Source organism: Oncorhynchus mykiss, chromosome 17 (assembly GCF_013265735.2).
Source record: "Oncorhynchus mykiss isolate Arlee chromosome 17, USDA_OmykA_1.1, whole genome shotgun sequence".
Classification (NCBI taxonomy): domain Eukaryota; kingdom Metazoa; phylum Chordata; class Actinopteri; order Salmoniformes; family Salmonidae; genus Oncorhynchus; species Oncorhynchus mykiss.
Genome location: NC_048581.1, coordinates 38,423,256 through 38,438,844, shown reverse-complemented (window position 1 = coordinate 38,438,844; position 15,589 = coordinate 38,423,256). Strand labels below are relative to the sequence as shown.

Here is a 15,589-nt window from a genome sequence, read left to right as displayed (position 1 = left end):
AGGAAACCAAATTTAATATGGACACGGATGCAATTCCTACAGCTTCCACACGATGTTGCTAAAAACGTCATTTTCATTGACAAAAATCCTTTGAGACATTACCAATAGATCCGTCATTCCATCCAGCCTACCTCAATCGATTTTGGAAGATTGAAAAATGGACATTGTTTTCTTGAGTAGCTGCTATTGAATACAGATCGCCCAGTGATCAATTTGATCGCTTCTTAATGTTTACAAATACCTAAAGTTGGGTTACAAAAGTAGGTTGAAGTGTTTTGTCAAAGAATATAGACAACTTATATCATTTTTAAAAATGACGTTGCGTGTTGGAAGAGAGCTTTTTTCGTGAAGCAGACAGGCTATACAAATGGATATTTTGGGCATTCATAGACGGATTTAAATCGGGAAAAATACCAATTTGTGATGTTTATGGGACATATAGGAGTGCCAACAAAGAATATCAAAGGTAATGAATATTTTATATTTTATTTCTGCGTTTTTGTGTAGCGCCGGCTACGCTAATTCTTTGCCTTCAGGCATTTTGGGGTGTTGCATGCTATCAGATAATAGCTTCTCATGCTTTCGCCGAAAAGCATTTTAAAAATCTGACTTGTTGGCTAGATTCACAACGAGTGTAGCTTTAATTCAATACCCTGCATGTGTATTTTAATGAACGTTTGAGTTTTAACGAGTACATTTAGCATTTAGCGTAGCGCATTTGCATTTCCAGGTGCCTACTTGAGACGTCTGCGTCTCAAGTAGGATCAAGAAGTTAAAGCTTGGTCGCAAATGGGTCTTCCAAATGGACAATGACCCCAAGCATACTTCCAAAGTTGTGGCAAAATGGCTTAAGGACAACAATGTCATGGTATGGAGTGGCCATCAAAGCCCTGACCTCAATCATATAGAAGATGTGTGGGCAGAACTGAAAAAGCGTGTTCGCGCAAGGAGGCCTACAAACCTGACTCAGTTACACCAGCTCTGTCAGGAGGAATGGGCCAAAATACACAACTTTATGTGGGAAGCTTGTGGAAGCTACCTGAAACGCTTGACCCAAGTTAAATAATTTAAAGGCAATGCTACCAAATACGAATTGAGTGTATGTGAACTTCTGACCTTCTGGGAATGTGACAAAATAAATAAAAGCTGAAATAAATCACTCACTATTATTCTGACATTTCACATTCTTAAAATAAAAGTGGTGATCCTAACTGACCTAAAACTGGGATTAAATGTCAGGAATTGTGAACGACTGAGTTTAAGTGTATTTGGCTAAGGTGTATGTAAACTTCCGACTTCAACTGTATTTACTAAAATAAGCTGAAGTAAAATAACTTAAATAACTTAAGCCTGCTACAACAGTAGCAAGGCTATATACAGAGGGTACCGGTACAGAGTCAATGTGTGGGGGCACAGGTTAGTCGAGGCAAAATGTACATGTAGGCAGAGGTAATGCATAGATAAACAGAGTAGCAGTAGCGTAAAAATAGGGGGGGGGGGGGGGGGGTTCAAGGTGCCAAATAGTCCAGGTAGCCACTTGATTAGCGTATGTCATAAATTTAATTTTATCAGTGTTCCACCATTATTCTTAAATAAAATAACCATATACAATTTCATACCGGTGTCTTGTGCAACATGAAAGTCAATTTGCGACTGAACGACTAAAGAAATCTCATAATCACGACTTAAGCAGGAGCACCTTCAGCATGCAATACAAACAAGTTCGAATCCCAGAGCGGACACGGTACAAATCTGACGTTCTGCCCCTGAACATGGCCGTTAACCCACTGTTCTTGGCCGTCATTGAAAATAAGAATTTGTTCTCAACTGACTTGCCTAGTTAAATAAAGGTAAAATACATTTTTTTTTTAATTACACAATGGTTGCATTATTTACGCATGACAGATTTGGGGGGGGGGGGGGGGGGTGAAACACTCAAGGAATGTGCCTACCTTGGTAAAAGTAGTGTTGCAGCCTCACGTCATTTCCAATATCGACGAGCCAGATATCAATAAGCATTCACGCCCGAGGTTATTCCCAATCAGTGTAGGCAATGGAGAGGTTAGGCATTGTAAGGGATACAGCATTTCTGTAAGGCCCCAACAGAGACCATAGACTAAATCAATGGTTGTGAGAAATAGCCTAATAGCGGTTTCCTGATTGATCCTCAAGCTGCCCTTCCCTGGACATTCCACATACACATTTGTAGGCCTAGGCTAGATCTAATGAACTTCAAGCCAGGGTACGAAGGAATGATGTGTAATTCCTCACAAAATTACAACAAAGGACCGATATTTTTTGGACTGTCATGAAATTGAATCCATAGAATGGGACTTGAGGAAGGATTGTTCACAGATACAAATGTCAAATATATTTGAGAAAAAACGAATCAAAGTCGTCAGCTTTTGGCGTGAAATTGAATCCATAGAATGGGACTTGAGGAAGGATTGTTCACAGATACAAATGTCAAATATATTTGATTATATCTGCATTTTGGCCAGTTGAAGTTGGAAGTTTATACACCTCAGACAAATATATTTCAACTCAGTTTTTCACAATTCCTGACATTTAATCCTAGTAACAATTCCCTGTCTTAGGATCATCACTTATTTAAGAATGTGAAATGTCAGAATAATAGTGAGAGTGATTTATTTCAGCTTTTATTTATTTCATCACATTCCCAGTGGGTCAGAAGTTTACATGCACTCAATTAGCATTTGGTAGCATTGCCTTTAAATTGTTTGACTTCATTAGGGTAGGGGAAACTATTTTCAACTCCGGATGAAAAGCGTGCCCAAAGTAAAATGCCGGTTACTCAGGCCCAGAAGATAGGATATGCATATAATTGGTAGATTTGGATAGAAAACACTGAAGTTTCTAAAACTGTTAAAATAATGTCTGAGTATAACAGAACTGATATGGCAGGCAAAAACCTGAGAAAATTCCATTGACTTAGGACTCAAATTACACTTCATATGGCTTCCACTAGATGTCAACAGTCTGTAGAAATAGTTTCAGGCTTGTATTCTGAAAAATGAGGGAGTAAGACCACTCTGAATGAGTGGACATTACAGGTTTACATGCGCACGACCGAGAGCGCGCCTTTCTTGTTTTCCTTAAAAATTGACGAAGCTTTTGTCCGGTTGAAATATTGATTATTATTACTAAAAACAACCTGATTGATTGTAAACATCGTTTGAAATGTTTCTACGAACTTTACTGATACTTTTCGGATTTTGTCTGTCTGTTGTGACTGCCTTTGAGCCTGTGGATTACTGAACAAAACAGAGGTTTTTGGATATAAAGAGGGACTTCAACGAACAAAACAAACATTTATTGAGTAAATGGGAGTCTTGTGAGTGCAACCATATGAAGATCAAAGGTAAGTGATTAATTCTCTATTTCTGACTTGTGTAAGTAACTCCTCTACTTGGCTGGTAACGGTTTGTAATGATTTGTCTGCTGGGCGCTGTTCTCAGATAATCGCATGGTATGCTTTCGCCGTAAAGCCTTTTTGAAATCTGACACCGTGGTTGGATTAAGAACAAGTTCATCTTTAAACAGATGTATAACATTTGTATGTGCTAAGAATTTTTATAATGAGTATTTTGTTTTTTGAATTTGGCGCTCTGTAATTTCACTGGATGTTAGCCAGGTGGGACGCTACCGTCCCACACCCCCTAGAGAGGTTAACTTGGGTCAAAAGTTTCAGGTAAGCCTTCTACAAGCTTCCCACATAATGTTGGGCGCATTTTAGTCCATTCCTCCTGGCAGAGCTGGTGTAACTGAGTCAGGTTTGTAGGCCTCCTTGCGCGAACACGCTTTTTCAGTTCTGCCCACACATCTTCTATATGATTGAGGTCAGGGCTTTGATGGCCACTCCATACCATGACATTGTTGTCCTTAAGCCATTTTGCCACAACTTCGGAAGTATGCTTGGAATCAGTCCATTTGGAAGACACATTTGCAACCAAGCTTTAACTTGGCTGACTGATGTCTTGAGATGTTGCTTTAATATATCCAGATAATTGTCCTGCCTCATGATGCCATCTATTTTGTGAAGTGCACCAGTCCCTCCTGCAGCAAAGCACCCCCACAACATGATGCTGCCACCCCTGTGCTTCACATTTGGGATTGTGTTCTTCGGCTTGCAAGCCTCCCCCTTTCTCCTCCAAACATAAGGTTGGTCATTATGGCCAAACTGTTCTATTTTTGTTTCATCAGACCAGAGGACATTACTCCAAAAAGTATGATCTTTGTCCCCATGTGCAGTTGCAAATTGTAGTCTGGCTTTTTTTTAATGGAAGTTTTGGAGCAGTGGCTCTTCTTTGCTGAGTGGCCTTTCAGGTTGTCGATATAGGACTCGTTTTACTGTGGATATAGATACTTTTGAACCGGTTTGCCCCAGCATCTTCACAAGGTCCTTTGCTGTTGTTCATTCATCTCTAGAAGACAGAACGCATCTCCTTCCTGAGTGGTATGACAGCTGCGTGGCCCCATGGTGTTTATACTTACTTTTGTTTGTACAGATGAACGTGGTACCTACAGGCGTTTGGAAATTGCTCCCAAGGATGAACCAGACTTGGGGAGGTCTATAATTTTTTTCTGAGGTCTTGGCTGATTTCTTTAGATTTTTTTCCATGATGTCAAGCAAAGAGGCACTGAGTTTGAAGGCAAGCCTTGAAATACATCCACAGGTACACCGCCAACTGATTCAAATTATGTCAATTAGCCTATCAGAAGCTTCTAAAGTCATGACATTGTTTTCTGGAACTTTCCAAGCTGTTTAAAGGCACAGTCAACTTAGTGTATGTCCACTTCTGACCCACTGGAATTGTGATACAGTGAATAATAAGTTAAATAATCTGTCTGTAAACAATCTACATTGTAGAATAATAGTTAAAAATAAAGAAAACCCTGGAATGAGTAGGTGTCCAAACTTTTGCCTGGAACTGTATGTGGGGTGGGAGTACGTTGAACAGTACAAAACAGCACAGCAGAGGTTGACAGTGAAAATGTATTCCTGACCCGTCTTAAAAAGTTTTCCCGTTACTGTCCTGATCCCGCAGTCCTCCCAAAAAATAAAACCATTCCAGTTCCGTGCTCATTTTTACACACCAAAAATCAGAAACAACTTTATCCGTTAGTTGCTCGTCCGTCTGTTCTTGCTCTGCGGCAGCAAATGCATTAGTGGAACCCCCCCCCCCAAAAGAAAACATAAGTATTGCTTGTTCCTTTGGACAGTCGATCCTGTCGTCTCGAATTCGCGTCTAGAACTTCACTCCTATTCCTACACGAATCACACAGGAGTCCTGGTCCCATGTCAACCTCAAGATTTGAGTACAGTAAATTATACTGTACCTACTTTACTGGTGAATACTCTACTGAACTCTGCTGCACTGTTCTGGTCCTAGTTTCCCAAAGCCTCTTTAGTGTTAAGATCATCGTTACAACCTTCTCACGATGCATCTTTAGTAGCCGAGCTGTTTCCCAGAGCTTTCATTAATAATGTGGCTCTTAAACACTTCTAGCAGCCAAAGAACATCGTCATAAGTTTATTTTGCCCTTCCGCATCACTTTTTTATGGAGCCCCTTAGGGGTCATGGTGGGGGGACAGCCAAGTTAATCCATTCAGTTGTCACATAACGCCACAGAGGTCTCAAGTTTTGAATGAACGTGCAATTGGCATGTCGAATGCAGGAATGTCCCCCAGAGCTGTTTGCCAGAGAATGTAATGTTCATTTATCTACCAGAAGCCGCTTGCCAATGCCATTTTAGAGAATTTGGCAGTACATCAACCAGCCCCACAACCACAGACCATGTGTATGTCAGTTTGGTCATGTCAACTTATCACAGAGCGCCCCATGATAGTGGTGGGGATTGGGTATAGGCAGGCATAAGTTAGTGGCAATGAACAAAAGCATTTATTCGATGGCAATTTGAAGGAACAGAGAAATCGTGACGAGATCCTGAGGCCCATTGTCATGCCATTCATCCTCTACCATCAGTTCATATTTCAGCATGATAATGCACAGCCAAGTCGGAAGAAGATGTACACAATTCCTGGAATCTGAAAATGTCCCAGTTCCTCCATGGCCTGCATACTCACTACACAGGTCACCCATTGAGCATGTTTGGTATGCTCTGGATTGACATGTAGGACAGAGTGTACCTAACAATGTCCAGCAACTTCGCATAGCCATTGAAGAGGAGTGGGACAACATTCCACAAGCCAATCAACCCTATGCGAAGGAGATGTGTCGCACTGCATGAGGCAATTGGTGGTCACACCAGACAATGACTGGTTTTCTGATCCACGGCCCTACCTTAAGGTAGTCATGTGAAACTCTTTTTTTTTTATTTAACCAGGTAGGCCAGTTGAGAACAAGTTCTAATTTACAACTGCAACCTGGCCAAGATAAAGCAAAGCAGTGCGACAAACACAGAGTTACACAAGGGATAAACAAACGTACAGTCAATAACAATAGAAAAAAATCTATACAGTGTGTGCAAATGTGGTAAGAGTAGGGAGGTAAGGCAATAAATAGGCCATAGTGGCAAAATAATTACAATTTAGCAATTGAACACCGGATTGATAGATGTGCAGAAGATTAATGTGCAAGTATAGATACTGGGATGTAAAGGAGCAAAAATAAATAACAATATGGGGATGAGGTAGTTGGGTGGGCTATTTACAAATGGGCTAAGTGCAGGTGCAATGATCAGTAAGCTGCTCTGACAGCTGATGCTTGAAGTTAGTTAGGGAGATATAAGAATCCAGCTTCAGTGATTGTTTAATTTTGTTCCAGTCATTGGCAGCAGAGAACTGGAAGGAAAGGTGGCCAAAGGAGGAGATGGCTTTGGGGATGACCAGTGAAATATACCTGCTGGAGTGCGTGATGTGGGTGTGTGCTGCTATGGTGACCAGTGAGCTGAGAAAGCGGGGCATTAACTAGCAAAAACTTAGATGACCTGGAGCCAGTGGGTTTGGCGACAAATATGAAGCAAGGGCCAGCCAATGAGAGCTTACAGGTCGCAGTGGTGGGTAGTATATGGGGCTTTGGTGACAAAACAGATGGCACTGTGATAGACTGCATCCAGTTTGTTGAGTAGAGTGTTGGAGGCTATTTTATAGATGACATCACCGAAGTCGAGGATCGGTAGATTGGTCAGTATTACAAGGGTATGTTCAGCAGCATAAGTGACGGATGCTTTGTTGCGAAATAGGAAGCCGATTCTAGATTTAATTTTGGATTGGAGATGTTTGATGTGGGTCTGGAAGGAGAGTTTACAGTCTAACCAGACACCTAGGTATTTGTAGTTGTCCATGTATTCTAAATCAGAACCGTCCAGAGTAGTGATGCTGGATGGGCGGGCAGGTGCGGGCAGCGATCGGTTGACGAGCATGCATTTAGATTTACTTGCATTGAAGAGCAGTTGGAGGCCACAGAAGGAGAGTTGTATGGCATTGAAGCTCGCCTGGAGGTTTTTAACAGTGTCCAAAAAAGGGCCAGAAGTATACCGAATGGTGTCGTCTGCGTAGAGGTGGATCAGAGAATCACCAGCAGCAAGAGCGACATCATTGATGTATACAGAGAAAAGAGTCGGCCCGAGAATTGAACCCTGTGGCACCCCCATAAAGACTGCCAGAGCCGGACAACAGGCCCTCCGATTTGACACACTGAACTCTGAGAAGTAGTTGGTGAACCAGGCGAGGCAGTCATTTGAGAAACCAAGGCTGTTGAGTCTGCCGATAAGAATGCGGTGATTGACACGAGTCGAAAGCCTTGGCCAGGTCGATGCACAGTACTGTCTTTTATCGATGGTGGTTATGATATTGTTTAGGACCTTGAGCGTGGCTGGGGTGCACCCATGACCAGCTCGCAAACCAGATTGCATAGCGCAGAAGGTACGGTGCGATTAGAAATGGTCAGTGATCTGTTTATTAACTTGGCTTTCGAAGACTTTAGAAAGGCAAGGCAGGATAGATATAGGTCTGTAACAGTTTGGGTCTAGAGTGTCTCCCCCTTTGAAGAAGGGGATGACCGCGGCAGCTTTCCAATCTTTAGGGATCTCAGACGATATGAAAGAGGTTGAACAGGCAAGTAATAGGGGTTGCAACAATTGCGATGGATCATTTTACAAAGAGAGGGTCCAGATTGTCTAGCCTAGCTGATTTGAGGTGGTCCAGATTTTGCAGCTCTTTCAGAACATTAGGATTTGGGTGAAAGAGAAGCATGGGGGTGCTTCGGCAATTGCTGTGGGGGGTGCAGAGCTGTTGGCCGGGGTAGAGGTAGCCAGGTGGAAATCATGTCCAGCCGTAGAAAATTGCTTATTGAAATTCTCAATTATCATGGATTTATCGGTGGTGACAGTGTTTCCTAGCCTCAGTGCAGTGGGCAGCTGGGAGGAGGTGCTCTTATTCTCCATGGACTTTAAGTGTTGGCATTGAGCAAACAGTATAATTTTTTTTTTTTACCTTTATTTAACTAGGCAAGTCAGTTAAGAACAAATTCTTATTTTCAATGACGGCCTAGGAACTGCCTGTTCAGATGGGGACGCTGTGGGGCAAAAAGGCCTAGGCCCAACCTGAAATAGCCTACTCAATTTACCTCCAATTTATCCCTTTAATAAAAAAAGGACATTGGTTGCAATCATAGTATCATGCCCAAGGGTTGGTCTATAAATTTCATCCAAGGATATAGGCCTAGCTGCTTGTAAGTAAATTAAATATGAATATGTTGGGAATATATGGCCATATGGTGGGGATGCCATGCTGGTAATTTGCTGGGTGCTGCTGCCACATGCAACTCACACCCTGCCAATGTCAGCTGCCAATCAGGATAACAGTCACTGACATTGGGTGACTTCATGGCCTTAATGTCCTTAATTTATGACCAAAGAAAAAGACATCTCCCCTTTATACACTCTACTGATATTTCAGGAAAAGTTAGGTCTACTGTAACCCCCTCCCCGATAGTGTTGTTCACAGACAAGAGTGGCCTTATGCATTTTACAATGACCAATTTCCTGCTCACCTGTGCACAATGGAATGGAAACATTTCAGAAGTGAGTGAGTGCTATTGGTGTTCAGTCACACATAGATTCAACAAATACATGAGATTATATAATTCAGCTTGCTAACGTTCACTAGTTAGTAGATCTGACCAGGGGCTACAGGTAAAATGGATGGCCCTGTTTGATATACTCCAGCTTGGGTTAGCTAGCCAGCTAACATCAAAGCAAGTAGAGTTGGTCTACCAGCAAGTTGGCTAACATTAGTTAGCCTGTTGCATTTGTTTTAGCTTGGTAAAATTTGTTTTATATTGGATATTCAGTTATCCCATCAATAACTACTGAACCAAGCATGCCATGGCTATGAAAACGTATTTTCAGAATCAGGGGTGGATGGAGAACAATCCACGCCTTCTAACTTTTTTTATTATTGTGCCCCCCCCCCAAACAAACAAAAAAAAAAATGTACATACTGCAGTTTAAACCAATGCGTGACATGACTATGAAAACAAGATATTCTGAACCAGGGGAGGATAGAAGACGGGGGTTCTCCATCCACCCCAATTCAGAAAATACCATGTTCATAGTCATGCCATGCTGAGTAAATAGCTATTGACGAGTGAAAACCGAATGTCCACCGAAATTCTAATACAAAACCACTTTTACCTCAGTCACACTTTGGGTTGGCAAAATGAATACCGAGGCAAGCCGTAAAAACGTGGCAAACTGCAATTAACTTAGCTCGATAGCTAGTACTTGAAGTGTCTCATCAGATAACCTTTAAACATCCATTTGAGTTATATCTACTGTTCTAAGAATGTTATTTAACCAATGTGAACTTCTCTTACCTTCATGTCGTTCATGATGATCTGGAAGAGCCCTCCCAGAGCGCTGCATTCCTTTTCAATACCCGAATCCATTTTCCAAGTCGAAAAACTACTAACAGTAGTAGCTAGCTTTTAAGTTAAAAGTAATGCGTTTATAAATATATGTTGAGGGAAACCCCGACGTGCAACGTTTAATTGGGCCAAAAACAGAGCCCGATCGAGACAAATATTTCAAAGTAACTACCTAACGTTAGTTATTTAGAGAGTAAAACAAAAATCGGGGAGGGACAATACATAGCTAGCTATATGGAATAGTAATACCACATACTGTCTGTTAACTGTCGTTGCAATACTGTTCCAGTCAGACTCAGTGTGGTAGGCTAGCTAGCTAACTAGCCAGCCAACTTGATACACCTCCAAGAAAACATGGCATGGTTGAGTACAGCCCGGTAGCTCGAATGGAAAGTCCGTCGAATTGACCTGATATTACAGTATCCAAACCTATAACTACCACACAGCCAAATAGGCAATGCGGCTGGCTAGCAATACCTTACTAGCGACCTGATAGCTAACGCGCGGGCAGATTCTTGATAAATTACTTACTAGTCAGCGAATAATATTTATTTTAAAATCTTATTTCAGTTTCCCATGGTCCGGTGAAAATGACTCCTCTTATTCTTATGCGTTTTCAGCTTGTTTGCACATGTGTGTCATGGCCTTTCACCCAACTATTCGATGACAATCCACGTATCGTTTTGAGTTTGCTTGCCTTGTGTGTGTTGCTACCACCGTACGCTCAATATTCCCTCTTCTTCTTCGTCTTCTTCTTCTTCTTCAGTGGAGTTTGTCCGCGCTTGGCATCGAACGTTATGATGCATTATCGCCACCTACTGTACTGGAGCGTGGGCCAGAGACGGAGAAACGAACATCTTACCTGCCAGCCACGTTGCTCTTAAAAAAGATAACACAATATTTTATACTATATCTAATGACGTTCTACTCAAAATACTCCTAAAACTAATTTCCTGTATCCCCTTCTCCCTCATGCTAGAGCTCAGCCTCTCACTTTCAGGGCTCCCAAGTGGCACAGCGGTCTAAGGCACTGCATCTCAGCGTGTGAGGTGTCACTACAGACACCCTGGTTTGAATCCAGTGTAGGTGTCCGGTGTAGGCCGTCATTGTAAATAAGCATTTGTTCTTTAACTGACTTGTCTAGTTAAATAAAGGTTCAATTAAATGTTTAAAAAGCAACTTTGACACTGCCCATACTGTAGCAATACATGCTACACTGTCTCTGTTTCCTGCCAATAATCACACTTTCCTGTCGGATGCCTTCCTATCACATTTAAGACCTTATTCAATTGGCTGTGTCCCACCGTTAATCTTGTAAAAATAGCCTCCTCTCTTCTGTCCCTTCCTGCCGTCCTCCCCAACTTTCGTCTGTACTTTAAATAAATGCCTTCCCTTATTGTCTCTATTCCACTTCTCCTGCCATCTCTGCACCATCACTGTCCATATCAGGCTTTTTGCCTCTGCCTTGCTCATTGAAACTACAAAATCAACATCCCCACGACTAAGTGCTTGTTTAGCCAGTACATCAACTGCCTCATTCCCCTCCACCCCCACATGGGCTGGGGCCCAAGTAAATTTTAACTGCATACCCATCTGTCTAATCCTGCCATGGGTTTGTAGCCCGTCATAAAGCAGGTTCTGTCTGCTACAGTTGAAGTCGGAAGTGTACATACACATAGGTTGGAGTCAATTAAAACTCGTTTTTCAACCTGTGGATGTATTTCAAGGCCTACCTTCAAACTCAGTGCCTCTTTGCTTGACATCATGGGAAAATCAAAAGAAATCAGTCAAAACTTCAGAAAAAACATTGTAGACCTCCACAAGTCTGGTTCATCAATGGAGCAATATCCAAACGCCTGAAGGTACCACATTCATCTGTACAAAGAATAGTACGCAAGTATAAGCACCGTAGGACCACGCAGCCATCATACCACTCAGGAAGGAGATGCGTTCTGTCTCCTAGAGATGAACGTACTTTGGTGCGAAAAGTGCAAATCAATCCCAGAACAACAGCAAAGGATCTTGTGAAGATGCTGGAGGAAACAGGTAAAAAAAATAAAAAGTATCTATATCCACAGTAAAACGAGTCCTATATCGACATAACCTGAAAGGCCGCTCAGCAAGGAAGAAGCTACTGCTCCAAAAACTCCATCAAAAAAAGCCAGACTACGGTTTGCAACTGCACATGGGGACAAAGATCATACTTTTTGGAGAAATGTCCTCTGGTCTGATGAAACAAAAATAGAACTGTTTGGCCATAATGACCAACGTTATGTTAGGAGGAAAAAGGGGGAGGCTTGCAAGCCGAAGAACACAATCCCAAATGTGAAGCACAGGGGTGGCAGCATCATGTTGTGGGGGTGCTTTGCTGCAGGAGGGACTGGTGCACTACACAAAATAGATGGTATCATAAGGATGAAAAGTATGTGGATATATTAAAGCAACATCTCAAGACATCAGTCAGGAAGTTAAAGTTTGGTCGCAAATGGGTCTTCCAAATGGACGTTGACCACAAGCATACTTCCAAAGTTGTGGCAAAATGGCTTAAGGACAACAAAGTCAAGGTATTGGAGTGGCCATCATAAAGCCCTGACCTCAATCCCATAGAAAATTTGTGGGCAGAACTGAAAAACCATATGCGAGCAAGGAGGCCTACAAACCTGGCTACCTCTACCCCACTTTTGTTGCCAGCGGTTTAGACATTAATGGCTGTGTGTTGAGTTATTTTGAGGGGACAGCGAATTTACACTGTTATACAAGCTGTACACTCACTACTTTACATTGTAGCAAAGTGTCATTTCTTCAGTGTTGTCACATGAAAATATATACTGAAATATTTACAAAAATGTGAGGGGTGTACTCACTTTTGTGATATACTGTATACTCGAGACACAAACCAACCAGATGTAATGACGAGTTTAATGTACAATGGCCTAAGTGCAATCGAACAAACACCACCTCTTCCTTCCTAATCTGATCTTTGAATCTTGGTCCACCAACCTTTCTTTGAAGGGCATATACAGTAAATGCCGACCCTTGGGCTCAGAGTCCCATCTCTTCTCCCACGCATCTATCAAAATGGCTCTGATCTTACATTTGGCCTCACCTCTACCCAGTGGAACATTAATATCAATTATATCTCTTTTCAAAGCTCTTTTGGCTAACTGGTCTACCATTTAATTCCCTTCCACACCCAAATGTGCTGGGACCCTGCAAAATCTCACTACTACACCCAGTCTCTCAATTGTCCATAATAACATTAATACCTCCAATGGTAGGTCACTCCTATTAGATTTACCAGATGATAAGCTATTCAATACAGACAGAGAATCTCCCCATACTATAATTCGAACAGGTTGTAGGTCCTCCACCCACTGGAAGGCAACTACCATAGCCAACAGTTCATCTGTTTGTTATTTGGTATTTTATTAGGATCCCCATTAGCTGTTGCAAAAGCAGCAGCTACTCTTCCTGGGGTCATATCTGGACATCAAATTCAGGAACGTAAATGCTTGCTCCTGTGCGCCCACTATCTTGGTCCTTGGATCCATCTGTGAAAAGCAGTAGTAAAGCATAAAAACTTCTACCAATGTAATTGTCAACCAGTTTCCCTATATCACTGACTTCTGACCAATCTTTCCTTTTCTCTACTAAGGTTAGATCAACAACAGAATCTGGGAGTAACCATGGAGGAACATCCCCTATCACCACAGAAGGGCCAACCTCCAACTCCCTCAAACCCCTCTCGTCAGCAAGCTTTCCAATTGTCCAACCAAAAACACTGCCTTGTCTACTGGTATATTCCCAACAGTCATCTAGAACAGTAGCAGGGGATGCTCAACCTCACAGCCTTTCAACCTAAACCAATAAGCTAATGCCAATTTTTTTATACTGTGTATCCAAATGCATCTCACCTGCCTCCACTAGTAAGGCACATACAGATGTTGACTTAAATGCACCAATACATATCCTTAAAGCTATATACTGGATTCTGTCCAGCCTCTGAAGCCTAGTCTTCACCTCTGTTCCATAAACTACACACCTGTAATCAATTGTCGTTCTGATCAGAGCTCTATAAATATCCATCAACGATTGTCTGTCAGCACCCCATTCATAACCAGAGGCCGAGCACATAAGATTCAGCACCTTCTTACATTTTGTTTCAATATTTATGACATGATCTTTCCATGTATATCGCTCATTGAACCATAGACCCAAATTTTTGTACTTAGAAACCCTCCCCATAGGCTGTTGTCCGTACAGAAACAACTGTATATTATCAGCAACTTTCTTCTTACATACAACAAGACTTCGCCACTGACAATTTAAAACCCAAGTCAATCTACCATCTTTCAACATCTACTATAGCTTGTTGAATAGATTTGATTACATGAGACACATTCCTTCCCCTCTTCCTAATATAGTGCATTCAGAAAGTATTCAGACCCCTTGACTTTTTCCACATTTTGTTATGTTACAGCTTTATTCTAAAATGGATTAAATTGTTTTTTTCTTTCATCAATCTAAACACAATACCCCATAACAACAATGCAAAAACAGGTTTTTAGATTTATTTTAGCAAATTGACCAAATATAAGAAACTGAAATATAAAAACGACATAAGTATTCAGACCCTTTATCCAGTACTTTGTTAATGCACCTTTGGCAGCGATTACAGCCTCAAGTCTCCTTAGGTATGATGCTACAAGCTTGGAACACCTGTATTTGGGGAGTTTCTCCCATTCTTCCCTGCAGATCCTCTCAAGCTCTGTCAGGTTGGATGGGGAGCGTCACCCCACAGCTATTTTCAGGTCTCACCAGAGATGTTAGATTGGGATAAAGTCCGGGCTCTGGCTGGCCACACAAGGACATTCAGAAACTTGTCTCGAAGCCACTCCTGCGTTGTCTTAGCTATGTGCTTAGGGTCGTTGTCCTGTTGAAAGGTGAACCTTCGCCCCAGTCTGAGGTCCTGAGCACTCTGGAGCAGGTTTTCATCAAGGATCTCTCTGTACTTTGTTCCATTCATCTTTCCCTCGATCCTGACTAATCCCCCAGTCCCTGCTGCTGAAAAACATCCCCACAGCATGATGCTGCCACCTCCATGCTTCACCGTAGAGATGGTGCCAGGTTTCCTCCAGACGTGAGTGACACTTTGCATTCAGGCCAAAGAGTTCAATGTTGGTTTCATCCGACCAGAGAATCTTGTTTCTCATGGTCTAACAGTCCATTAGGTGCCTTTTGGCAAACTCCAAGCAGGTTGTCATGTGCCTTTCACTGAATAGTGGCTTCCGTCTGGTCACTCTACCATAATGGCCCGATTGGTGAAGTGCTGCAGAGATGGTTGTCTTTCAGGAAGGTTCTCTCTTCTCCACAGAGGAACTTTGGAGCTCTGTCAGAGTGACCATCGGGTTCTTGGTCACCTCCCTGACCAAAGCCCTTCTCCCCCAATTGCTCAGTTTGGCCAGACAACCAGCTCTAGGAAGAGTCTTGGTGGTTCCAAACTTCTTCCATTTAAGAATAACAGATGCCACTGTGTTCTTGGGGACCTTCAATGCTGCAGAATTTTTTTGGTAGCCTTACCCAGATGTTGAACAAAATAGGACAGATAGATACTGCTTTGAGGAATACCATTGTCAACTCCATAGTTATCAGATAAAATGGATCCTATTTCAACT

At 42.1% G+C, this 15,589-nt stretch overlaps 1 protein-coding gene across 2 annotated transcripts in view; it reads right to left on the bottom strand.

Annotated features, from left to right (window-relative positions):
* The window catches only part of mtss1 (MTSS I-BAR domain containing 1), a 118,611-nt gene extending 107,939 nt beyond the window's left edge, over positions 1-10,672 (bottom strand). Inside the window, exon 1 of one of the 2 annotated variants that reach the window (XM_036949855.1) lies at positions 9,864-10,672. In XM_036949855.1, the coding sequence (XP_036805750.1) occupies positions 9,864-9,935 (72 nt within the window). In that variant the 5' untranslated portion in view covers positions 9,936-10,672. The remainder of the gene's footprint in view (positions 1-9,863) is intronic. The other variant, XM_036949856.1, reaches the window with a different exon arrangement.
* Between the last annotated feature and the right edge of the window lie 4,917 nt (positions 10,673-15,589).